The sequence below is a fragment of the Boleophthalmus pectinirostris genome, unplaced genomic scaffold, assembly GCF_026225935.1.
Source record: "Boleophthalmus pectinirostris isolate CB_2022bp ecotype Guang Dong unplaced genomic scaffold, ASM2622593v1 HiC_scaffold_23, whole genome shotgun sequence".
NCBI lineage: Eukaryota > Metazoa > Chordata > Actinopteri > Gobiiformes > Gobiidae > Boleophthalmus > Boleophthalmus pectinirostris.
In genome coordinates, this window is record NW_026571207.1 from 10,274,870 (window position 1) to 10,302,685 (window position 27,816).

At 37.9% G+C, this 27,816-nt stretch overlaps 1 protein-coding gene across 1 annotated transcript in view; it reads left to right on the plus strand.

The window, feature by feature from the left end:
* Positions 1-15,979, plus strand: part of gria2b (glutamate receptor, ionotropic, AMPA 2b) — a 141,581-nt gene extending 125,602 nt beyond the window's left edge. The window contains 9 exon segments of the mRNA XM_055159269.1: positions 415-522; positions 1,251-1,337; positions 1,339-1,458; positions 3,489-3,856; positions 7,402-7,600; positions 9,998-10,245; positions 11,745-11,859; positions 14,213-14,428; positions 15,815-15,979. Of these exon segments, the coding sequence (XP_055015244.1) occupies positions 415-522; positions 1,251-1,337; positions 1,339-1,458; positions 3,489-3,856; positions 7,402-7,600; positions 9,998-10,245; positions 11,745-11,859; positions 14,213-14,428; positions 15,815-15,979 (1,626 nt within the window).
* The last annotated feature ends 11,837 nt before the right edge of the window (positions 15,980-27,816 follow it).

Consider the following 27,816-nt stretch of genomic DNA (forward strand, 5'->3'; position numbering starts at 1 on the left):
ATAAACTTAAAGATGCCACACTAGTATAAAATGTTACAGATTAAATACACACAGTAAGTGATGTGTCTACTTCACAAAATGGAGATGACTAAAATAAAAATGTTTTCAAATCTAAATTAATTGTGCTACAATAATCTCAGTCAAATCAATGAGAAACAATAATGTATACTAGGAGAAAAATGATCTGAAGTTGGTTGTTTAGCACACTCAGATTCTCTGTGTAAGTTAGTGATTGTCTTATAGTTCCAGCCTCATGCTGTGTAATTGCATGCATTAGCACATAGGCTCCGCATGAATGCTTTTGATGAGAGCTGGGGGAATTCATTATAATAGTAAAGATATGTAAAGTGCTTTAATTGCCAGTCAGTTTTAATGGTGCACAGGTTCTAAAAGAGTTTGTGCATGTCTCCACAGATCGGTTACTGGAATGAAATGGATAAGATGGCTGTCACTAAGTCTGACGTCTTTGCAAATGATTCGTTAGGGATGGAGAACAAGACAGTAATTGTGACTACTATCCTGGTAAGAATCTTTATGTTATATTATTCATTTGATTGCTTTTGTAAACGTCCTATATTACACAAAATTGACTCTTGTGAGCTTTAAGCCATATTATAATGCTGTTATTGCATCAAAAACATACCCCCGAGTTGTGTCATTGTTTCATTCACACACTTTTCAGTAACTCTTAGTCCGTTTACATCTCCAAAGCTCAAAATGCTCTGTTCCAGCCCATAATGTCCTGTAGTGGTCGTTTTCAAGTTTACAGCTACTTTTTTACACTTAGTTCAGTAGAGATTGGCATTTCCAGGGTTTAAATCACCTAAATGATTCTAGTGAAGGTGTATGGAGTTTAAAAACACATTATTACTACATGACATCACAAGGTGGAACAGAGTGTTTTCCGTTCAAGACAAGAACTTGGTCTAAATATGCAGGATTTGTTGTGTTAAATGAGTGAATGAAACAAAACACAACTCCAGGTATGTTTTTGATGAGGAAACAACATTAAAATAAAACTAAACGGCTAAAGTACTTAAGCTTACAAGACCCCATCATTGTCCCAAGCATTTGAACATAAAAAGACTTGTAGTTATCTCGACAATCATTCTTAATCGCCCATAAATGTCACTATACTCCCTCTGAGGCTACTGACAACCCCAAAGCCGTATTTGCTGCTACATTTACCATTCACTATCCCAATCTTTTCCATTGAACTGGCTTTCCTCGCTTTGGCCCACGTCCTTTAGGAAGCTCCATACGTGATGCTCAAGAAGAACGCTGACCTTTTCGTGGACAATGAGCGCTACGAGGGCTACTGCGTGGATCTGGCCGCCTGAGATAGCCAAACACTGCGGCTTCAAATACCAGCTCAAGATAGTGGGGGACGGCAAGTACGGGGCCAGGGACGCAGAGACCAAGATCTGGAACGGCATGGTGGGAGAGCTGGTGTACGGGGTAAGAAGTCCTGACCTGGTTGGGTAATTGAGATAGCATTGCTTTATTGATACTTTGCATGGTAAAGGCTAATAATTATTCCCTGACTCACAGAGGGTAAAAATACTTCATAATCAGATGCAGGCGGCACACAGCAGCCTCATTTTTATTTCTTATTTTAAGCGCTGCTATTCCAATATGTCTGTACCGGGGTAAAAGTAATTCTACATGAAAACAATCAGGTACAGACTATTTAACAAATGTTTTTAGAAAGGCTGTATTTAGAATATTATGTGGAACTGACTTTGTTTTTTTTTTAGCTTATAACAAGTTCAACTCTTAATATAAGTTTATATACATACGTTACAAAGTGTCTATCTGTTAGTGTCATGTTCATAAAAGACAAGAAGCTGTAGGTCTAATTTCAGTCCTCCACTTTTTGTCAAAAACACATTTCATTTAAAGACTACTTAACAAATGTTTTTAGAAAGTCTGTATTTACAATTTTATGTGAAATTGAAGCTTATAACAAGTTAAACTCTTAATTTAAGTTTATAAACATACCTTAGGCCACATTCAGAACACTTCACTGCTTGAATTGCCTACGAAGCGTCTATCTCTTAGTGTCATGTTCATAAAAGATATGAAGCTGTAGGTCTAAATTCAGTCCTCCACTTCTTGTCGATAACACATTTCATTTACTCAAACTATTAGTAAATGGTACCCCAATGTAAAGTTTCACACATAGAAAAAGTGTAGTCTCATTAGTATTTAAACAATTTAGACAAAAATCTATACCGTTACAGTTTATCTGAAATGGAGTGGATTCCAGTGTTAATCAGAGATCTAACTCCACTTGACAGAAAAGCAATTGGAATGGCTGACTTGGCTACCAGTGTAAGATTGTAATCAATGATTGACATGAGATAATGGGGAGGAGGGAGGAGGCTGCTCAGTGAAGTGTGGGTTCTTTGACCGAGCTTTGTACTACCAAGACAGTGAAACTCTATCCTGATTCATCAGCTGGTTTCACTTCGTAGAAACCATCTGACCTCGTGGCATTAGAATTCGTTCGCTCAACGGTAGGCGGGTACTTTTTTCATTTAACCAATCGCTGCTATTAATATCCTGTATACCATATCCCATAGGAAGAAGAGCAATAACGTCTATCCCTTTGATCAAATTCACCAAACATTCTCTTTGTTCCGGCTTTAACTCCTCGCTCTTGGGAATCGTTGCCAACACAGAATCTATGACTCTTCACTGATTAGCCTAGTGTATTCTGATTCCTGACCTAGTCACTGGCGAGAAATTAAATTGATTGGAGGCACTAGGTGGCGTCAACCTGGCTAGTGAAACTCACCACTAGAAGACAATGTATATTCTTGGTTGGCATTATGAAACTGAACCTTGGAATAATACAGTATTGTATGAAGTATTGTATATATCCTATTAATCTGAAGATCCAAATCATTTAAATTAAAAAAAAAGTTAAATATACATTAAAATGTTATGAAACGTGCCATAAATGTACTGTGGAAATAAATTAGATCTAAAGCAAATAAGTAAAGTAAATTTTTGTGTGTTTGTAACAAAATATTTTACTTTGTTTATAGAGTCAAACTGTATCTAGTGAAAACATCTTTATTAAACATTTAACACCTAACCTTGTTAGGTTGTGAAAATTCTTACTGCTTGTCCTCAACAGCATACCAGCGTTATTTCCCGGTTCACAGAGGATAAAAACAGTGTATAATTAGACAGAAGAGCTGCTTTTATAATTTATATGTACTGGGGCAAGGCAATTTTTTTTACAAAAATCTATTACAGCCTGTTAGATATAGGATTGTGTCCAAATACTGAGCAAGCTACATACTACTGTATGTAAATTTGACATTTTTACCTTACCTGGCCAATGTGTAGTTTTGCCACAAAAGCTAACAACAACTTGCCTGCTTTTTGCGCTTCCAGTTTATTGGACACTAAAACTGCTAAATGTCCTGAAGAGCAAACTGACCAGCTCTATCTTCTATTACCTTTTGCTGTTCCAGAAAGCAGACATCGCTGTAGCTCCTCTGACCATCACCCTGGTGCGAGAGGAGGTCATCGACTTCTCCAAACCCTTCATGTCCCTGGGGATCTCCATCATGATCAAGAAGCCTCAAAAGTCCAAACCGGGCGTCTTCTCCTTCCTGGATCCTCTGGCCTACGAGATCTGGATGTGCATCGTGTTCGCCTACATCGGGGTCAGCGTGGTGCTCTTCCTGGTCAGCCGCTTTAGTCCGTACGAGTGGCACACGGAGGAGTACGAAGATGGACAGATTCAGACCAATGAGTCGACGAATGAGTTTGGGATATTCAACAGCCTGTGGTTCTCTCTGGGAGCGTTCATGAGGCAGGGCTGTGACATCTCACCCAGGTATGTGCTCGGGATTTCAGGCTGTGGTAGAATCTGGGAATGATCAGTAGTTTTGTTCACATGCACACAAAAATCTGATTATAATCAGATTTCTGGAATTCTAAGATTACATAAAGGACATGTAAACTGCAAAATCTGGTATGTGTAATCAGAGGGACCATGATCAAGAAACTAGATGATTTTGGTGTTTTCATTTTGTTTTAATAATCTTAAAAGAAATCAAATAATCAGATTTTGAGTGTGCATGTAACTGCAGCCACTATTGTCTGGCTCTAAATGGGTGGATTTCAGATAAAAGAATAACTAACTGTTTACATGCATAGAGATGTTAGACTGTAATAATCTAATAAGATGCTATTAGTAATATTGATTCAGTTTCAGTTCTGATACCAATATTGATTCTTTGGTTTTGGGAATCTTCCGATATCCAATATTACCTGATACCAGTGTAGGGAATGGCACTTAAAACATAGTTAACTCATAACACAAAGGATCCTTCACTTCACTACAGAACAATTTTGTATGAATTAAATGTCAAATATTTAGAGATGTCCTAGGCCACATTAAGCCTTTAAATAGTTTTAGGGTTAAAGGCCAGGATATCGGCTTTACATGGTCAGCAAATGTTTCAGAATCTGTGCCAGTATTCAGTACCAGTATTCAGTACCAGTATCAGTGCATCATTAGAGGATTTTAGCCAAAATGGTAAGTTTGATTTTGCTCTCTACTAGCTTTTGTCAACTCACTGCTCAAAAACTGCAAATCTCCGGGTCTCCACTTGTTGAATATTTACTATTGTTGCTTGTGATCATCTTAATAGCAGCCAGATCAGAACTGCCAGACTGCACCAGGCACCTGTTGCCTAGTGACAGCTCTTAAACTGTAGAAATAGCGAAGGACACCAACACAGTGTTTATTGTTATGACGCCCTGTTTGATCATGCGACATATTTGCAATCCCTGTGGTGCATCTTTCCTGAAAAAATGTGTGGTGTTGCTGTTGAGACAAATAATCACTGCAAAATGTGCTTATGTCTTGGTCAGAACAGAACAGTTTGTGTCACGTTTTAAAATGATTTTAAAAATAATGTTGCCCAAGAACTTGACAGTGCACACACAAGTCAGAGCTGAGTCTAAACCACCAACATTCAAATTTGTGATTGAACACCCTAACACTGAGCTCAACCTACAGTGTACCATATTTTTCAGACTATGAGGCACACTTAACATCCTTTAATTTTCTCAGAAATCAACATTATAATCCGGTGCACCTTATGTATTAATTCTGGTTGTGCTTCCAGCCCCCGAACCAATTTTATGTGATACACAGCGCCTTTAGTCCGACAGAAGATAACTGCATCAGTGCACAAGGGGCGTTCTGTTTTCTCAGCACTTATAGTTTATGCAAATGAGCCATGTGGTTTTAAGTTTCATTTCTGTAAAACAAAAAAACAGAAACAAATGTGCACAAAGCTGCATTAAACACATTTTTACTCAATGTATATTTGAGTCCTCCTCATAGGAAATTAAAAACCAACTTAAATTATCCACATTCACATTCATAATACACATTCATCAAGACAGGGAGGCAACGCCGGGCGAATTATGCCACGATCTGCCAATGGATCGTGGATGTCTGGGCTAAGGGATCAGTCATATCTCATCCGTTTTTTTCACTTAATGCGCCTTACAATCCAGGGCACCTTATGTATGAAAATAGACGAGATAATTCAACATTATTGACATTGCTTATAGTCCGAAAAATACAGTTGATTGAGGTTTTATGACAGTAAATTTGTGGGTGGAGTTACAATAAAATGTGCTAACTGTAATAATTGCAGGTTAAAATAAAGGTAAGGTTAATAAAGAAAAATTCTGAATCATTATACTTTTATTTATATTTTTCACCCTGCACACCTACACCACACTGCTGCACCTCCATAGGCAGCTTGTTGTGAGCAGTCAGGTGCTCAGCTGAATCCACATGTGACTGCAGTGTCCTGTGGATCTGTGTTGTTGTGATGATGGCTCCCTGTGATATACAGCCCTGTCATGTCACATTACTCACCAGCACTGAGGCCACCCCATATACACGCTACGGCTGTCTCATAGAATGCATGTTCTGCTGCTAAATAAAACACTGAGCACGTATATACTAACTTGCATCATGCTTGTGTTTGTATTTACTGTTGTAGTCCTTTGTAGTTAGGAGAGGTATTTACAAAAAAATAATATATTCTGATTGTTTTTATTTATTTTTTAGGTCCTATAATATGCAAAATTGTCTCTTGTCAACTTTATGGCATGTTAGAATATTGTTATGTCATCAAAAACATACCTGGAGTTGTGTTTTGTTTTGTCTGCATTATTAAGCTGTCTATATCTCCAAAGCTCAGTATGCTCTGTTCCACCCTGTGATGTCACGCAGTGGTAGTTTCCAAGTTAACACCTTTTACCTTTACTTCAGTAGAGATTGATAATTGGCCACGGCTAAAAGGATACAAATGGTTCTAGTGAAGTATGGCATTTAAAAACACAGTGGAGCACTTTCTTTATTACTGCATGTCATCACAAGTGTTTAGACTTAGCCTTAGAGAATTTACTCGTAGGTAAATTTGCAGCATTTGTGATGAAACAAAACTAAACTCCCAGTATGTTTTTGATGAGGATACGGCATTGTAACTTAGATCAGAACATAGTGTCATATGGGACAGTTTAAGACATTTTTTTTTTTTTTATTATTGATTTAATTATAAATAACACACCTCTAGTAGAAAAGTCTGGTGCTTGTACTTGTACGAACATTCAAAAATAGGATAGGTTAGGTTGCTTTATTCATACTCGTAGGTAAATTTGTTTGGCACATTAGAGAGGCTGGTTCCACATTTCACATTTAATTCATCCACATTATGTACAATAAATACGTATAAAAACACAATTATAAAATAAATTGTTACAGTGCTCCAGTGCAAAATGGTTTTCTTCCATAAATAATTACATTCATCCATCACACTTGTCTAAGACCACAATAAATATTAAATATATTTAAAAAAAACACATTATGTGAAATTGAAACGCTGACCCTATTTAAATATATTATGTCACCTTTCTTTGTAAAAGATTTCTGTTAAATCAAAACTAATCAATTATAATGAGATCTGTTTAAAATAACTACATTCATTTCATATTATGCTCTGGAAGAAGCTGACATAATATATTTAAATAGTGTCCACATTTCATTTTACTTTTTTTATTTCTTTTTTTGACATTCAGTAGAATTTCTAAGAACATAGTTGTCGCTCACCCAATAACCAGAAGGGAGCCAGATCAAACCTCATGATAGTGCATTCTGTTTTTGCGTCCTTGGGCAAGACTCATCATACACCATCCACATTCCCCACTCCAGTCCAAATACGTGTAACAGTTGTAGACAGACAGGGCATCAGGAATTATTTTCTTCCCCAAAGGATCAACACTGTCATTTGAAAAGGTTTTACCCGCGTCATGGTAGAACTACTTTTCAGTACATTTTGTTTGTGTTCGCAGGTCTCTGTCTGGGCGCATAGTCGGAGGCGTGTGGTGGTTCTTCACCCTCATCATCATCTCGTCCTACACGGCTAACCTGGCTGCCTTCCTCACTGTGGAGAGGATGGTGTCGCCCATAGAGAGTGCAGAGGACCTGGCCAAGCAGACAGAGATCTCCTATGGAACACTGGACTCTGGATCCACCAAAGAGTTCTTCAGAGTAAGTTATGATTCAGTTTTCTCACTTAAACTTACTTGGTGTCTCTGCACAAGTTCTAGTATTAAAGAGTGGGTATTATGCATTTTTTTTCTACCATGTTATAATGTTCCCTCATCAAAAACATGCCTGAAGAGGTTTTAGATGTCATCCATGCATGTTGCAGTAATTTAGCGATCTCTCCCGGGCACTATTCATACTCTCCTTATAGTTAGCTGTAAGATTCTGTTCAATGCTCAGCCCACAACAATGTCCATGCTCCCACACAGCAATTCTCAATGAAACATAACTGTGCACAACAACTTGACAAACAAAGGGGGAGCAACTTAACATGGAGTGCAAAGAGAGGGGAAAGTCAAAAAAACAAAAAAACAAAACAAAAGTGAAACTCGTTAATATGTTGTTTTTTGTTGAATAAAGCATTTTCAAAACAATTAAAGGTAACATGGTGATCTTAAGTTATGTGTTTGCAGTTAATACCAAGCAACAAGGAACCTTTTTTTTTTGTTTTGTTTTGTTAAAATAATGACTAGTTCTTTCTCTTTTTGCTACATATTTTATTTCCTTTAAAAATGCATCCAAGTTAGCATAGCCCAAAGCTGAACAGCCACACTGACCCATATAAGCAAATGAGACAAATATACAAATAATAATTACCAGTAGTTTTTGGGTCAGTGCTGCCACATATATTGCTTCATCTAAAAGCATTGACGATAGCTTTTAACACTGTTATGATAAATACCTTTATTTTGAACACATATTTCAGTTTTATACTCAATTGCTTTATTTCAAGCTTGTGTTTATAACCAGAAAATTGCTTTTAATGGTGTTTGGGCAGCAGAAAAGTGCTGTAAACAAACAGTATGTGGGCAAAAAAATTGCAATTTTACGCTTTTAAAAATGTACTTTTGTTAAATTTGATGAAAATAGATGTCATGTTAGTGATGAAGCCGCTGAGTAAAGAACAGATGATGCCTCATTGGCCCTGGTAGTAAAAGGCTGCAAAAATCCAATCTGGTCTGACACAAAGGAGCACAAAAATGCTTTTACTCAGGACCACTCTTTATTGATTTTATTAACATATTTCAGCTCCACCTGGACTTCTCCACTTCTATGGAAATATCAAGATGGAATACCAAGAGAATAAAATGTTTACTATGATAATGCAATCGATAAGCTTTCAAGGTTAGACAGAGCAGCTGTGAAAGAGTCCTGTGTACCACTTTCTAAGGGGAGATCAATATGAATTTGTTGTAAAAAAAAATCTACTTCATGCACTCCTCAGTAAAGAGAGTAAAATGTAAAACGGTAATTCAGCTAGCCACATTTTGGAGCCTAATAGGTAGTTCTCTTTTTTTCTACTGCCTTTGTTATAAGTGACTTTAGAGGGTTTTCAAATGTAAATTAGATAACTTTAGATTAGTGAATTAGATTTTGTTGTTAGTTCTCACACTCCTGAAAACAGAATCGGGCCCAATACTGACCCTTGGGGAATCCCAAATGGAAATGACAATGGTTTTTAAATTATATTTCGTTTCTCCCTGGTGAGTTATATTGTGATATTGAGGTAGGGTTGTTCTGATAGCAATACTGGTATCGGCAAAAGCGCTGATACCTCGCATTATTCCGGTATCGGCGAGTATCAGCAAGTACTCAGACCAAATTACCAAATCACCAATCCGATATTACTGTGTTTTCCACAGTGAGGACCTGCAGATGAGAGTTCAGCCGCTGGTTACTTTCGTGGCTAATTAAAACCTGCTGATAATGACAGAAAAATGTTTGTATTACCTCTCTGATACCTTCATTCAGCCTATGGTGCAGCCCAACAATAGCAGCAACATACTCAGACGTTGTTTACTTTGAGGATGAGCATTTTTTTACAGGCCTCACTGCTGTTTTTATCTATGCACTGCAGTAGAAAGTAACACATTTTTAAAGTATAAGTGCTTAAATCAGCAATACTTGTGGTCAAAATTATTATATATTTGACTCTTAACTAATCTAATTTGTTCTTCTAGATTTTCTTTATGGATAGCCTTTTAGTAGATTTATTTATTGCTCTTTTACTGTAACAAAATTGACTAGCCTTTGTCTACTTCTTCACACTATGTCGTAATGGCGAGTACACTAAGGCCAAGTATCAGTATCAGATCGGATCCCAAAATTTTTTTTTATCAGAACAACCCTATATCAGTGTATTGAAACAATGACAATATAGTCAACAAATAAGGCATTTTGTACACAATAGTTATATTTCTATACTCACAATATATAGCTTTTTTTGCCAAATGAAAATGTTCTAATCTTTTCCAAAACTTACAATATTCAATGTCATGGTCATTGAAAATCAAAAATAATTGCGTGCATTTTTGTTCTCTCTTTCTCACCTCTTCACAGCGCTCCAAAATCGCCCTGTTTGACAAAATGTGGACGTACATGAAAAGTGCCGAGCCCTCTGTGTTTGTGAAAACCACAGCGGAGGGCGTGCAGAGGGTGCGCAAGTCCAAGGGCAAGTACGCCTACCTGCTGGAGTCCACCATGAACGAGTACATCGAGCAGAGGAAGCCCTGTGACACCATGAAAGTCGGGGGCAACCTGGACTCCAAAGGCTACGGGATCGCCACGCCCAAAGGATCCTCATTAAGGTGGGTGGAATAGTATAACAATGTGTCCAATGTTGTTATAGTATCCCACCTACCCTGATGTAGCTTTGCTTATGTGTCTCTGGTTTGTATACGGAGATAAGGTAACGCCAAAAACCCCACTCCCCCCATCCTTGAGCCTTGCAATTTATTGTAAGTCGATAAATTGCAACAAATTTATTTTATATTTAATTGAATTTTTGGAATGTTTTTTATGATTTGATTGACTGAGGCTCATTTAGATTGAGATTGATGGGTTTTAGTGAGATATTTCATAGTTTTACAGTTAAAATGAGGGGCTGGGTAAAGCTACTAGTGTAAATAAGTAGATTTTAAAGTAAATCTGGATGTATATAGTATAGGTCCAACGTTCATACGAAAATAGTAATGATTGAATACAGCCAGCCCCTTTAGTCTAAAAACAAAATAAAAAATTCTAGCAAGATTGAGATTTTTAATTTAGTTTTTAATCACTTTATTCCAGCTAGACCAAATTTAGGCTGCGCTTTTGTCTTGCTCTGTCTTAGATAAATGTGATTTTACATGTTTTAATATGCTTGCTAATGCCTTTTCCTATATAGCAATAATGTTTAGTTATAATGTTGAGAAGATATAGACCCCTTTGCAGGTGTGTATCAAAAAGATTAATGCTAATATATAAGCAGCAGTATTTTTTTTTACGGTACTGTCACTTAGTTATCTCAATATTTTAATTTCATTTTTAATTTAGCTAGTTTATCAGATATAGTAATAAAAACCACATGTAAGAAATTTAATTAGTTATATGTTATCTACAGGATATTAAGGGTGTTCGTGTTTTTGTAACTTCTCGCATAGCATTACATAGCACAGACATTTTGTACTAATAATTACCTGTAAAAGGGTCTATATCCATTACATTTAGAAAGTATTTTAAATGATTCTGCTAAACCCCTGCAGTACACGTTTTGTTCATTATGGCAATTTTACATTTTCCCTTTAAGGAAAACATTGGCAAAACCAAATTCTTTATAATACATGTATTGTGGCACTGCTTGGGTTTCAATATGTTTTAAAATGTTTAATGAAATGAATGCTTCACTTATATGCTGACAGTACTAGCCTATGTGCAGGATGTTAGGTAGCAAGGTTAGTTTCTAGAAATGTTGCATGTTTTTGCCGTATTCTCATAAGGTCTAACCATTTCTCCCCATTACTGCTGTTTTGCTGTCTCTCTTTTAGTGGAGTCACTTGCCAGACACTGTTTTATGTATGTTATGGATGTGAGTACGCTGTAGCCACAAGCCCCCCTATAGTCCTAGCACTCTGTCCTCCCTGTTCAAGTGTACAAGCTCTACCACCTTTGGAAAACCAGTCAAATTATAGTCATTTCACCTACTCTAAAAAGGGGGGACATAGTCTACTTTGATGTGGTTAATCTGACAAAATTGAGCAAGTGCTACACAGACAAATTGCTAAAAAGTGGCTCACCCTGTCTTACAAGTATGTTTTATCGTTTCAAGAAATGCGGTTAACCTCGCAGTACTAAAACTGAATGAGCAAGGCCTGTTGGACAAATTGAAAAACAAATGGTGGTACGACAAAGGAGAGTGCGGCAGCGGGGGAGGTGATTCCAAGGTCAGCCCCAGTGAGCAAAGTGATGGGTAACTCATTGCCAACTCGCAAAAGTAAGCAGCAAACCAGCGCAGGACCCGATCTGCCCTGACAGCCGCCCGTGCACCTGCTGATTCAGCCGGGATGTTGCTAGATTAATCATACAATAGCCGTCAATCTGAAAAACAAGTCCCCCTGAGTCCTATATTGCCGACTCTTCCCACTGGCCTATCATCTGCTGCCCTTGCTGCTTACTTAAGGCGATACGTTAATGCACATTTGGCTCTGCAAAACTCGTGTTTGCTTAGGCCAAATGGCGCATCAACGACTATCGCCGCCCCTACGGAAAGAAGAGAAAGAAATGTAAGAAAAGAGAATCAAAGAGAGGAAAAAAGTTTAAGAATCAGTGTAAATGTAATAATAACATAAAATAACATTGATAATGTTATTTATGTTATTTCCCACGTGAAGAACGCCAGTAAACCTTGCAGTATTGAAACTCAGTGAGCAAGGCACCTTAGACAAGCTGAAAAACAAATGGTGGTACGATAAGGGTGAATGTGGATCCAAGGACTCTGGAAGTAAGGTTAGTCGCTGCAGGTTCTATATGTGATACAAGCACACTCATGATTATTAGTGGGAATGACCCCATGCAAAGTAATGATAAATCATTTCAAGCAAATGCACAAACAAAGCATGAGATGCCTTGGTAAGATGTAATATACTAATGCCTGCAGACCTACTAATGATAATCCAGTAATGCATGCATTGTCCATTCTTGATATGTGCACTCCCTTATCAAAATGATCTCTTTTTACAGCTCATTATTGCAAAGCTTTTTTCTTACAAAAAAGCTTACCTAAAACTAGACTTGCAGAATTGGCTTTTCACGCTGCAACCTCCAAACTCGGACAGTGATTGGCTAAACTCTGGACCATCTATAAAGGGTGTCCAATGTCTGTTGTATCTGTATCACTGTCTCTGTACTGTTGTTGTGTCCTTTGTTTGTGTCGATCCTAGTGTCGCAGCTGATTTTCACTGTGCAACTGAGTAGAAATCCACCTTACCACCTTAAACCACACAGAATACTCCCAATCCGTTCCACCTTAAAATGTTCCCGAGTGATTCTCTTTCCTCCCTGTGCACTTGTTTCTTTTCCTCACACTCACCTCTGTCCTGTCCATTCCCGTGGTGACTGTCACTGTCCTCTTCTCTCACAAGCAGATACTCTAACCTGCACCATTCCAAACAGGTAGAGCCCAGTGTATCCATTTGGCCCCTTTCAAATGAATACATGGGTATAAGAGGGTGTGCGAGAACCAAAGGATTTAGGTACGCAGGGGTTAGAAAACATTATGTATATGATTAATGGCTATTCACACCCACTGGTGGCATGGTCATTTGGCTGTTCTGCGAGATGCCCATATGTTGCTACCATTACTGTGGGAAATTGTCTTAAGCACAAATAGAGTATACAGGGTCAAACTCAGTCCCCTCTGAAGCCTGGTGACAGATTACTGACAGCAGTGTGATGGGTGTTAGCTTGTTAGGCTTCTGAAGGCGATGTATTGCGCTTATCCTGTACTAGACTCACTGTAGACCTGTGGAATACTTCCACAAGTCACTAACTGTGAACACTGTTCAAATACAGATTACAGCTGTGTCATGCAAATAAGAAGCCATGTTTAAACTGGATTCTTCAAAGTCTTCTTCTATGCATGATGCAGCTGTCACCTGCATTTGTGTGTGCTTACATTTGTGTTCACACACAGACTTCTGGAAAGATTCCTGAGCACCTGAATATGGAAAGGACGCTGTATATGGCTCTAGAGATTTGAGAGGGTAAACTGGTGGGATGGGTTTTTGCTATGACAAGCAGTAAACTTACATAATACTACCAAAAGTACATTTGAATATGGTTTAGGGGTGTGAATATCCATCACCTGGGTGCAGATAGGCAGTAGTCAACAGAAAACTGTCCCCCCTCTCGTCTCTGTGTGAAAGTAAAGGTCTTTGTAAGAGCTGAGCCCTGTGTGATGGGCAACCCATGTAAATGGTCCTTAATTTGCAAATTCTAAACAGTAACTCACAACACATAGCCTGAACTGCCCTGCACATGTACTCCTGATGCATTCCATGTGAAGTACTAACACTTTGCTTTACATTAGTTCTGAGGTACACACTTGGTTGTCGTCTTGTTTTTGTGGTGTAGATTATTGGCTGTCTAAACATTGTAGTTCTAGTGGTGCCTTCTTGTGTATTTTCAGTTCACTTTCTTGTTTTCTTTGTGATCTTGTTTTTTTTTATGTTCATAGTTAAATATTTGAAAATGCCTCCAATGCTCCACACTAACCGTTGTCTCGTGTGCACCCCACAGGAGAAGACAAGTGCCCTCAGCCTGAGCAACGTGGCTGGGGTCTTCTACATCCTGGTCGGCGGACTGGGTTTGGCCATGCTGGTGGCTTTGATTGAGTTCTGTTACAAGTCCCGAGCCGAGGCCAAACGAATGAAGGTGGCAAAGAATGCACAGAATATTAACCCAACTTCCTCGCAGAATTCTCAGAATTTTGCAACTTATAAGGAAGGTTACAACGTATATGGGATCGAAAGTGTAAAAATTTAGGGGGTAGGGAACGAGGCTTTCATATAAATTCCCCCCAAAATGCACGCTTTTTGGCTCCATCCGTTCCATCCTTCAGTGTTAGTGAATGAAGAGGTTGGCCAAAGTACCGTATGTATTGGTGACTTATAATTTAATGAGAGAAAGCGCTATCCCCTTTTTAACGCTTATAATGTGTTTGTCCATTTAAGTTTCCTTGCAGTTTTAGACATTTTCATGTATGAATGTTGAAGGCCATGCCTGCTCTGTCTTACATATCCGCTATAATGCTTGCAATGACCATGCATAACCGTAACATACATGATCATTTGCACATGGCATTGTGGTAACCCATTCTAGTCATGTTTTAGTTCTCATGAGCATTCCCACCTTTTTGAACATGTGTTGCTGTCCTCACATTCAGTATGTTTATATGCAGAGCTTAGTCGGACTATGCTCATAGCTCGATTAAGTCCTGTATCTAGATTACTCGCTTAAAAAATCTAATACAATTTTAATTTATGCTGCATCCATTGGGTCTTCAAACACAAAGAAAGCACGGTCACAAATGTTTCTTTTTCTAAAGCCCATGTATGCATCATAAGCGTATGAGCTTTTTTTTTCTTTTCCAGCATGACCAATGTTTTTAGCTGCTGCGAGATCCAAAAATGAATCTTCATGGGTTTGCTAAAATGCATGATTTTATTAAATTCGGTTAATTCCAAGCTCAGACTAAAGCGCTCTATAAATATCTGTATTTTTTCATTTGAATACAACTTTGGAGCATGCTCAGAGCACCTCTATGATCACCAATCTGCAACATTTATGTGGCAATTGGAGGATCTGACATATTTTTTCCAACTGTATGTTTGAGTGCTATCATCAAAAGTTGCCATAACATGAAAACTCTAAACCAACTAAACCAGGTATAAATCAAAGTCTCAAAGTGCCTTTACTACAACATAGATGAGATTAAACACTCTAATCTAAAAGATCACAAACCAGACTAAACCTGATTGAAATTAGCTACAAAAATCCCAATGAATCTTTTCTTCTCTTGACATTTCCAGTGACAATTTTGTGAACGATTCCATTGCATTAAATGGCAGCCAAATTTCAATGGACTCAACTGCTGCCTATATCCAACATAAACTATATTTTGACGCCCTGATACTCAAAGATTATATTCTTAGACACTGAAAATAAAACATTCGATAATTTCTAGTTGTAAAATACCATAAAAGCCTGCAATGGCGACCAGAAATTTGACCGTTTCTCCTTCTCCGCCTGCATGTAAACATACTGGTTGTACGTGTTTTTTTATATGTGTTCCGTTGCGCTTTGCTTGGGGCGTTCGCGTTACATTGTCTTTTCTTCTAGATGACCTTTGGGGATGCCATGCGCAACAAGGCCCGCCTCTCAGTGACGGGAAGCACGGGCGAGAACGGCCGCGTCATGACTCCAGAATTTCCCAAAGCTGTGCACTCAGTCCCGTACGTGAGGCCCGACATGGGACTGAACGTCAGCCTAACTGATCTCTCCTGATCTTTGACGAACTCCTGAGTGCCTTACAAGGGTTTCCATAGAGCGGGATTCTATTTCTTCTTCTTCTCCGGCCCTCCCTTCCCGTGTTTTCCGGCGCTTTTTTCCTGTCTGTGTGGTGTAAAAACAGTGCTACAAGATGGAGGCTTCATTTTGTCGATTACAAAGACTAGTGTTGTCGCGCTCTGTCTTGACTTCCCGGTATAGAAAAGGGACCCTCGCTCTCTCTATCGGTGGGATGACGTTTTGGACTATAAATGAAAGGTTGTTTTTCTAATCTGGTGACACCGTGCTTTCCTCTGTGTGCACACTGTGAGGAGGCGGAGACGAGGGTTTGATTGACAGCTCTGGGATGTGTTTCGTGCGCCTGATTCCATGGTACGTGCGCGTGTGCATTTGTATGTACGCCTATTCAGGTCTGTCCAGAACACTGTTTCTGTAGCCACCACCGCCAAACTGGATTTTCAAGCACACTTGATATCATCTGCATAAAGATGTGAATTGTCTTTTTTTTTTCTAAGAAAATCTCTGAAAAAATGTTTGTTGAAAAAAAAATATTTTTATGTATTTTCACAAAATAGCTTTTAAATACTTGCTTACATACTGGTTGAATATACATAATGTGTGAGTATAATGAAAGAAAAAATACTAAACAGCTTCTATTCAGATTTTTAAAGCCAAAAACATTGCGAGGTGTTGAATCATGTAATTAATTCCTATTCTAAACTTTCCTGTATATTTTCTTGTTTAACATTTGGTGTTGATATAAACCGTGTCAATGCGCGGCACTTGGACTATTATTCAGTTTTTCTCTGACTTTTGGTGCGGCGATTTTTTCTTTTTTGCTTTTGCTTCTGTCTCTTCGTTAGCTTCCGTACTTTTGCTGTTTGTATTTTTTCTCAAAAGGGCCAGAGTTTGTCGCTCAAAAGGAATCTGTTTACATGCCACCCAATGAGAAAACGTCGTAACATCGTATGATCGTATGGTCCGGTAACACCACCTGACATCCGACTGGGCATCCTCATGGTTTTACGTGATGGTTTTCAATGCCAAATTAGTCAACAGTGCCAAATTCTAGTGCCAGTATAGTCTATATAGTCTTAATATAATCAGTCACTGCTCTCTCAGTGAATGTACGCTCTGAGACATTCTGTAACTTTTGTATCTAGTTGTACAGTTGGTGGCAATAGCCTTTCTGCTTTGTTTTTTCCATTTTACATGTATTTTTTGCATTGACAATAAAGTAGCACCAGTTGCATGTTGTTACCGAGAAGATTAGTTATGTTTAATCATTATTGCCAGATTTTGTTTTCATTTTAATGTTGTGAGGTTAGCTGTTTGAAAATTGGAAATACAATAGAATTCTATATAATATATACATATACAGGTAGACATATATTTTATAGAAAAAAAGTTGAAATGAGAAAAATTGTATCCCCCTCTCCATGAAGTGTTAATGAAAGATATAGTAATTTTAACAAAGACTTATTTATAAATGAAATTCTAATATTCTTCTTTAGGGACGTACAAATGAGCACTTTTGATTCTGTCATGTTTTCTTTACTGAATAAACACATGGACTCACTGTATTGCTGGTATTACTATGATCACCATTGTTTTGTACTCAGCTTATACTGCTAATGGTCTCATGACATATCCAGGCTATTCTCACTGACATTTTCTATATGGAATGTGTGCTATCTTGTTTATTTTTTGGGAATATTTCTAAATAAAAGTGGCTGATTTCTTGTTAGCTTTTGTTGTGGTTTCATTTGTTCAACTAATCAATCTCAAGACGGCCGGTGGTGGACCTCACTACTTGAAAAAATACAGATTGGATCTTTATGCTCTTTCAAACTTTTGGGAAACCTTAATCTTCCAAAGAACCCTCCGAGTGAAGTGCGTGAAATGAGGCTAAAACAACAGCAGCTAGCCCTCCCTCACTATAATGCACATGTTTGTTTTTTATTTTTTTTATATTTATTGTCTGTTTTTCCCCATTCTTCTTGAGACATTCACATCTCTATTTATTTGAATTATGATGGATTGAAAACTTGTCTTATTAGTTTGGTTGCCTACTAGATAACCAGAACTGAAAGTAGTTTTGTTTTTTTCCTAGTACAGTTACTTTTTTTTTTCCATTACATATGATTTTTTTTTTTTTTTTTCTTATGATTATTGTTTAAAAGTAAACTTCTACATATTTAGAGAAAATCAAATTGCTCTCAGGCCTCTGTCATTAGTGGCACTGAGGGCAATTGGTCGGGGGCCCTCCAGGTTTGGGGCCCTGGGCAGCTGTCCACTTTTGCCTAATGGTAGTGCTGCCTCTGAGTATGAGCACTGACATGGTCAGAATCTGGGGGTGGAATGGAATTTAAAACATGGAGGAACACTGCCTAAATGACCACCAGAGTGACAGTAGTTCAGGTGGTATTTGTCCACTGACCCACTGGTTAACGGTGCTTTTCCAGCCCCCACAGATGAGTGCTGCCAATATGTCCTTGGGCAAGTCACTTAACCCACCTGTGAATGTTAGTGTGAGTGGCGTTTTGAGTGCCTTGAGGTGGAAAAGCGCTATATAAAATGTGACCATTTACCAGATGCTGTCTCAAAGTGGAACCAGACAGTGAGAGAGATCGACTGAACAAAACCAAAGTTTTGTCAAGAAAACAATATTATCATATGATGATTTTACATACTGTGATGAATGGTTATTGGGTCCTTTAACTAAATCAGTACATTGTTGTATTTGAAGCCACACCACAAAAATAAGTTTACATATAGTAAGGCCTACATTTAGTTTATATTGTTATTTACTGTATTACATTGGTCTAACTGAGTCGAGCCCCAGTACAGACATATTGTATAAGCAGCTCTTGAGGTCAAAATAAATCAGCTGCATACTGCCTGCATCTAATTCTAAACCATTTTATTGTCAGAAAATCAGGAAGTGGACGGTAGCATGCTAGTTTTTAGGAGCTTTGCTATGATTTACTATGGCAAAACTCGCTCACAACTCAAAGTTGTGAAAAGTGCTTAGAAATTCATCAAGGTGAACAATTAAGATGCTCAAAATGCCAAAGGTAAGTGAGGACTGCAAACCATTTAAAATGAACTTCTTTCTTTTTGTTCTTTTAGGCTTTCCATTAGCTGTATACCCAAGGGCTGGCCAGTCTTCCTGGAGTCTTTTTTTTTCTTTGTATAGCTTATTTGTTTTAAGGAGGAGATTGAGAAGGAGAAGGACGAGGTTTTTGACCATGGCATTTTGTGGGGCAGTGGCAGCAAAGTCCATAGAAAGGAACGTGAGGGGGCGAAGTCGCAGTCAAGAGCGGTGGGATTGTGATGTGCTTCAGTTCGTACACAGTTTTTGTATGACGAAAAGAACATTTGCGTACATCTGTCGTGGCTTTCTTCCAGTTTCTGTCTACTTCCGCACAGAATAGTGATGTTTGTAGCTTGGTGATAACATGTAGGTGGGATGAATGTGAGCTGGTCGTTCAGACTGAAGTCGCATGTCAAAAGTTTGGATATGTATTGGTTTAAGAAGCACATATCCAAGGGGCCTGGGTCACATAGGGGTGAAAATATCAGATTTGGGTCACTTCAGGCTGCAGTCTGAACGTAGCCTTAGAACGCTGTTACCTTCTCAAAAACATACCTTTATTATTAGTTTGTCCACATCTCCCAAGCTCAATGTTATGGAGCAGTCGTTTTTAATTTAACAGCTACCTTTTACTTTTTGTTCAGTAGAGGGTAGGAAATTCCTGGACTAAAATCCTCCAAATGATTCTGGTGAAGGTGTATGAAGTTTAAAAACGCACTGCAGCTCTTCCTATAATACCACATGATACAGGTAGGTGGAACAGTGTGTTTTCAGTTTGCGAGAAGAACTCAGCACCGCTCCTTCTGCTAAGTGTTAATGAATGTCACACGTCTCCATGTAGACTCCGCCAGCCTCTGCTCACTAAAGATAATCCCCCTCCCCCAAACAGCCCATACGCTACTGGACGTAATTCACTGTTTTCCCTCACACCTTAGTGTAATTATAGAGTATATTATGTGGGACCCTGGGCTGTAATCATGAAGTCTGCACCGCTTCTCTTGTGGAATACACCTCCAGGGCCAAAAGGAGCAATAACTGTAAATTAAGCTTTACAAAAAATAATTAATTCAGCCCTCTTCTGTGTAATGTAAGGTAATGGGCTTTTCCTGTTTTGGAGTAAAGCGCTTTGTTAAATATGCAGGTCAAATTGTGCTACAGACTTTTCTCATCGTACGTAGACTGCTTGGTTTGAATCATAGACTGTATAAAGAAGTACACAAAGGGAGTGTGGCGTCACCCACTGAGTCCTGCTTCAGTCAAATGAAGCTCATGATTCTAGCAGCTATGGCCCTGTCACACCTTGACGATTTAACCAGCGTATGCCGATGTACCAGAATTTTCCTGAAACGCTGGCATAAGCTCAACTGTACGCTGTTTTTTTATTTTTATTTTTTGAGTGTATATATAATGTATTAGTAACTTATATAGAACGTTTTGATAACTATATATACCAACTAATGCTTAGTGTATTGGAACTGTTTTGTGTTGTGTTCTTCCGGCCTGCTGGGGGGCGCTAGTTGTGATTTTGGTGATATATTTAGCCAGTAGGTGACAAGAAGTAAAACTACTAGCTTGAAAATGTCAGTCAGTCCATGATGTGTTTTGCGGTTAGATCTGAAACCATCCTCTCATTTCTAGCCCTTTGAGTGGCAATATGAGTAGGTTTTTACGTTAAAAATGAATGTTGACAAGTGCATTTGTAGCATTTTGTTGACGTTTGTAGCATTTTATAGATATTATTTGAGATGTTCCAGTAGTGGTAATGGGGCCTATTTGAGTTATGTGTATTACTTCTTAGCTAGCATTAACCTGTTAATTGTCTGTATAGTCATTTTAATGTGCACAATTTATTTTCTTCTGAATACCCTTTTGTATTTTGTTACAGTTTCACACTTTTTTGCATTAAATCCTGGTCAAAGACAACACCTGCCTGATCCTTGGAGGAAGTGATGCAAGAGAGAGTTTAACTGGCTGTGAATCTCAATTAGGACAAGGGGTCACGTTGAGTGTAGCAGTACACTTAGCGTGTTGCCAGAGTGCACGACTTATGCCCAACGTCTAACTTATGCATAGGCAGCGTATTGCCGACGGAGTTCCACCATCAGCTGATCACACATGCCAAATTGCCGTCACCTGCTGATCCATGGTCTCACCCAGTTCCTTCTTTGCCGTTGATCTCTTCTTCTCTTGGCTCTATTGACACGCAACTGGTACAGTGACAAATCGATGAGATCATGCTGATGTTGGAGGACAGCTTGTATGTATTCTCGTCTCAGCCTTGCCCGATCCTCCATCTCTCAGATGACATGTGTAGTGGGTGGTACCATTGGGTCTGCTCACCATGAAGTCTAGAGGAGTACTGACGGTCTCCCAATTTTTATAACCCAATTTCCCTAAACGCCATCGTACGGTAGCTGTAAGTTAGAAACATGCTCGGTAAGTTCTGAAGTGGTCGTCGGAACATTTCAAATTCGTCTGTGTACATCAATATGCGCTGGAGGTAAGTTCGATATAAGTTACACAGAGGTTCAAAGCACGTTACTCATATGTTATGGGTACGCTAGACATTATCTCAGCGTATTTGGATTCATGAGTAACGTGTGTCAACGATCACATAACTTACCTACAACTTATGGCCCACATATGCAGGACATATGAGCATACACTGACATATGTCAAGACATTTTCAGCATGGTCAAAATTTTTCGACGCCCTTGCTGTATGTCGACGTGTGCCAGCGTGCTTCAGCGTGCTCATAACTTATACAAAACTTACCTATAACTTATCCGACGTGTATTTGCCAAAGTTTTCATATGTTGGCATACACTGGCTAAATCGTCAGGGTGTGAAAGTCACTTTACAGGAGAGAATTTGGAGCAGAGTTCCATATTAGAAACAGGAATTGATTTACATTGATTGATTTACAAATAGAGCAAACAGAGAAATCAAAGCACCAGGATCACGTAGAGCAGGTTAATACGAACTTCTTAAAACCGAAATGGTGAGGCTCACTGCAGTAGTTACAGAGAGACGGGTGGCAATTTTTCAATGTAAAGTCAATTGGAAACAGAGTCGATGGAGCCGGAAGCTCAATGCTCACTTCCTATTTAGTATGCAGTGACTTATAGCTCTGTCGATTTATATACACAGTCAGTCTGAGTGGCCAGCAGTTTAACGCCTCACAGAAAAAAGGTTGCGGGTGTGACTTCCAGGTGGCCAAGGCTCAACCCAAAGCATGTGCCACAGGTAAAATCCACCAACTAAAATAAACCTGGCCAAAATTATCTCAAAATCTGGAAATGGGTCACACTTGACGAAATGCCCCAGCAGTATTGAAGAATGGGTCAAATGCCAAAAAAAACCCCCCCACACATTTCCTTACACGGTCAAGAAAGTGTGCCTTAACCTTTACTTCTGTGTGTGCTTTAAATGTGCAATATGAACCTAATCTTAGTCTAAAACATAAATTCAAGCATTTTCTCACTGTGCTTTCTTATTGTTTAATAGAACTAAATACATTTTAGAGGATAAATGATACTTTTATGATAACATAAGCATCCTCAATACATATTTTACTGCAAATGAAAGGCCCTGTAGCTGATTTCTTTTTCCATGTACTTGAGCAAAATGCAAATATATTTTACAAATATATTTTATAAGCAGCTCCTGAGGTCAAAATAAATCTGCTTTGTGTTGCATCTGATTATAAAGCATTTTAATGTCTGATGATAAGGAAGTGTGTGTTAGCATGCTAGTTGTCACATCAAATTGTTGCATTTATAAACTCCATGTGTTGCATAAGGTAAGTGAGGAATATCTTTGGACCACTGCAAACTTAAAATGAACTAATGCTTTTTGTTTAGTTTTTTTTTTCACATTTTAAAGACTTTAAAGTGATTATGCAATACTGTTTGGTTAAAAAAGCTTGTGGCGTTTTTGGAAAGCTACAGCTCAAGATATAATGAGTACTTTTGCATATCATTTATTATTGAATAGAATCTGATTGTGTCTGATTTGTAACACACTGGGACATTGTCACGACTCATTCTGTGCTGAGGCTCTGACGGATGCTGTCTGCTGTATCTTTTCTCCTTCTGTTTGACACATATAACATATGATATGTTTACCTCCCACTCCTCTCTCTCCTACATCTGTGGACACACAGAGCAGGAAAGAACTGTGCACTCCACATTCCAGTGGTTCTTAATGGAGAGACACTACAGTTATCTTTCATCTAATAAAAGAGACTGTTCAATGCTTATATCTGCACAAATAGTTAAAGCAGACCTATTATGCAAAATAAAACTTTTCAGAGCTTTTCACCATGTTATAGTTGTTTCCTTTTCACATTTATCCTCTCGAAGTTGTGTTTGGAATGATTTGTGCATGCATCAACCCTCATTTTCACTGCCACTGGCACACACCCACTCATCTGTACAGTTCATTTCATAACATGGTTTAAGGAACAAGAAGCAACTCAGGGGAACTTTATCGCACCATGTTTAAAGGTGCACTGTGTAACTTTTCTTGTCCCAATGGAGATGTTATTTCTTGGAATGCTCCACAATATGGCATTATCAATCATTCTTATCCTTATTTATTTATTTGTAAAGGAACAGCACATACTAATGAACATTTAAAATATGTAAAGATTATAGCCAGTGTGGCAAATTTCCATATTCAGTCCCTTGAGGGGTTGATGTGAAATCATCTACAGGACAGGGAAAAGTACAGCAACAATCACACAAAAGTACATAACACCAGCACACACACACTATACATACAATTAATTTCAGGCAGTTCATTTGAAGTTCGAAATCAAGAGTTAAAAAGTTAAACCAGCAACCTCTCAATATATATAAAAAAATGTAATTGGTTAAACACAGTGACATATTTGACCATTGAACAACCACTGTTTTAAAGCTTTAGAAAATGCTGCAGGTGTTGAAATCTCTCGTACAAGAGCAGCTCTGTGTTCCATGTTTGATCTGCTCGATAAGCAAAAAGAAGCTGTCCAAAAGCACTTTTCCTAAATGGTACAGACCAACCTCTAGAGCCTGCTTAAACTTACCTATCTCCATGGAGACGAGCTGGTGATGCCCACAAGTCAGATCTATGGCGAGGGAATCCCGCTAACAGGTTTATCATGTTTAATTTTTCCAATAATAACATCTGTAATTTGTAAGAGAGTAAGTTTAATTACATACTGTGGAACACTGTGAGCAAAGAAAAGTTTTATTTATTTCATTTGTTTATTTATTTCATTCATAAAGTATAAAAAGACGTTAACAGTGTCACAACATCAAACATACAAGAAACGAATAAAAATTAGCAGAAAGAAGAGTAATCTTATGTTCTTATTTGCCCCCTTTTCCCTTTTCCAGACAAAACATCAACACTGATCACTTTAAAACATTTCAAATCAGTACAAGTTAAAAGTTAATTTGTGTTCCTTTAAAAAGTACAAAATGTAACTTTCTTGAGGCCCCACATCACCTGCATGATTCATGATGAAAATAGGAAGTTAAAACCATGGAGATAGATATGTTTTATGGCATACTGTGAAATATTTAAACCACAGGAACACCACTTTCCTCCCTCAGGCCAAATATGAGTCTGGTTTGTGGAGACACAAACACACTCACAAAAACTATGGTTTTTCAGTGCAACAAACACAACCAAAATGCACTGTTAGAACAAGCTTTTACTTTAGTCTGTTTTTATTTTCTTTATTTTTTGTCAAAAGTTACATATGGTGGGAATGTTTTTGATGAGGTACCAATATTATAACGTGGTTAAAAATGCACAAGAATGAATTTTGTATAATATAGGACCTTTAAAACATAGAAGAACACTGCTTAAATTACCACCACATGATGTCACAAAGTGGAACCAAACATTGAGAGAGAGATACAGAGAAAGAGCTGATAAAAAGAAGCAACTGAAGAAGATTCCCATATATTTTTGACAGTACTCTATAGATCTAAAGCTCCAAATTGAACCTTTAAAAGTGTATAATTATAACATTCTTTTATTTTGTGACATTTGCGTTATATTTGAATACTAGTATATTCCCAGTGTCCACCCTGTTGCTGCCTTGTCTTAAAGAGTAGTGGCGTCTTAAAGGTTAGGCCTGCCCCGCGGCTGTATACGGCTAACATTTAACTGCTTTATGGAGCGCAGCCCGAGGTCTCCCTTCGTTTATTGCCTAAGCAGCGGATTCACCATTATCCATAGGCATTAATGACCAGTTAGCATTCAAGCTATTTAAATGTCATTCATATAGGCCATGCATACGTTTTGATAGCTTGGTGGCATTATACAATTAGTTTCAGTTCATTTAGTTTTGCATCTAAAGGGGGTGGAATTACACAAAGGGCAGCAGTTATGGCTTCAAATTATCATTGCTTATTATGACTAGAGTGGGCAATATTGGATTATAATGATAAAAATAACCAGATTATAATACTGAAATCCAGTGGAAATGTTCCTGTTGTTTATTGTTTGAATCCGTGTATCATTCGTTCATTCGTTTTTCAATATAAAACCAAAAATAAGAAAACGAAAAAACAACCGTTTTCTTCATTATTTGTCTCCAAAACCAAAATGAAAAAACGGATAACGATTCGTTTTTTCAGTTTTCGATTTTGTGTTTAAATGACGAATGGTCCCGGTCTGGTCCCGGTCTCAGTCCCGCTCTGGTCTGGACCTGGATCAGTCCCGGTTCAGTCTGTATGCAGTGTAAAAGTTCGGCATCGCAGTCACGGAAGTCACGTAAACGGGAAACGGCCGTTATCCGTTTTTTCCATTCTTCATTTAAACACAAAATCAAACTGAAAAAAACAATCGTTATCCGTTTTTTCATTCACAAATAATGAAGAAAACTGTTGTTTTTTCATTTTCTTATTTTTGGTTTTATATTGAAAAACAAATGAACGAATGATACACGGATTTGTTTGCACTGTGTAAAATTTCTGGTGGAGGATGCACCGACTGAAAACTATCACACATTTATTCACTTTTAAGACAAGCATGTAGAGGAGCCTCCACCTTTAAAAGTCACAATCACAATAATGACTGTGAAATCATCTCCAAAAGTGACAAAATATCATAAAATTTATACACTTAATATTAGGGGTGTAATGATTTCCAAGTCTCACTATACGATATCATCACGGTATGAACCTCAAGGTACGATATTTATTGCGATATTGTAGGAAAGCTCACGATATGGTAGGGAGGTTCAAGATTAGGGATGTAACAATATCTAAATCTCTCAGTGCGATATTTTCATGATATACACCTGACGGTACAATATTTATTGAGATATTTTGTGGAGGCTGACAAAACTGTTAATATGTGACTTTTTCCTCTTAAAACACATTGACAAGATTTAACCCAAAGAACTAAGACTTAAAAGTGCTTAGAACTGTTATTTTTTCATGTAGTCTACACTGAAATGGAGCAAAGGATCATGGTCTATGTCACATGAGGCAAGGCCAAGGCCGAGCCATTTTATGTGGTCCACAAGGGGTTAAAAGGTATAATTTATTATTATGTTGTGACTCTGTGACGCTACTACATCTCCCACAATGCACCGCAGTTGTTTCCCGTGAAGTGACTGCATCTCGCCACTAGAGAGGCCAAGAAAACTCATCAAATTTCCCCAAAAATGTCCAAGAAAAGAAAAACTGATGCAGAAGGACAGCTGTTTCATGAATGTTACTGAAGGAGTAATGTGAATGTTTTAACTTAAACCTTTAAATCAAATCCAATCCACTTTATTTCTATAGCACATTTCATAAACAAGTGCTGCACAGTACAGATAAAACATATCCAAACAAACAAACTAATATAAAGCTCTAATTAACTCTAGTCCTCATTAAGACAATACAACTAGTAAAATCAAATAAGAGCAAGAATACCCATAAATAATAAAACAATCAACAACAATCAAAAACATAAAAATAAACAAAAATGAGTAAATATGAAATGAAAAATCAAATACAGGCTTTTACAGTTTTGTAACATACCGATATTACAGATACAGTTGCGGTCTTAACTTTACAACTGGCCCTTTGATGACAAACATGATCCAAATGTGGCCCTTGGTGAAAAGCTATTGCTGCACCATAACTCTTCATTTAAGCAAGGAGACTTATAATTTGATATATTGTGATGGCCCATGATATTATTGAGAACTTTGACGACACAATATCACAATATTTCAGATATTGTTACATTCCCACTTTATATGCAATGTACAAATTCAGTCATTTTTCGTTGCATTGTTTATTCCGATTACATAAAAACCAAACAAACAAAAAACTTTTGCTATATTAAATTTTGTTATTGTCACAGATCTAATTAGAGCAGAGATCTGTCCTGACAACAATATAAGTGATTTAGTCTGAACAGGAATCGTTTAAGCTTTCTTCCGTCTAAGGGCCAATCCATCAGCTGTCCCCAGCCCCACCGATAAACATCAGAGGCCAGGCCAGTGCACTTTCACTCACTGCCAACAAGCTCTGCTCATTATGGAGGGGCCATCAGCACCACCGCCGGGCTTTTCAAGTGAACAAATGAACACAATATGTGTGCATAAACTCACTGTATCTCTGTTGTCAGTGGAGAAATTCTGCCATTTTGTTATTCTACTTAATTTTATGTTTTATGTGTTTATGTATTTCATGTATAAAATGCAACAAAATTTGAATCCCCCAATGTCAGAAAGTAT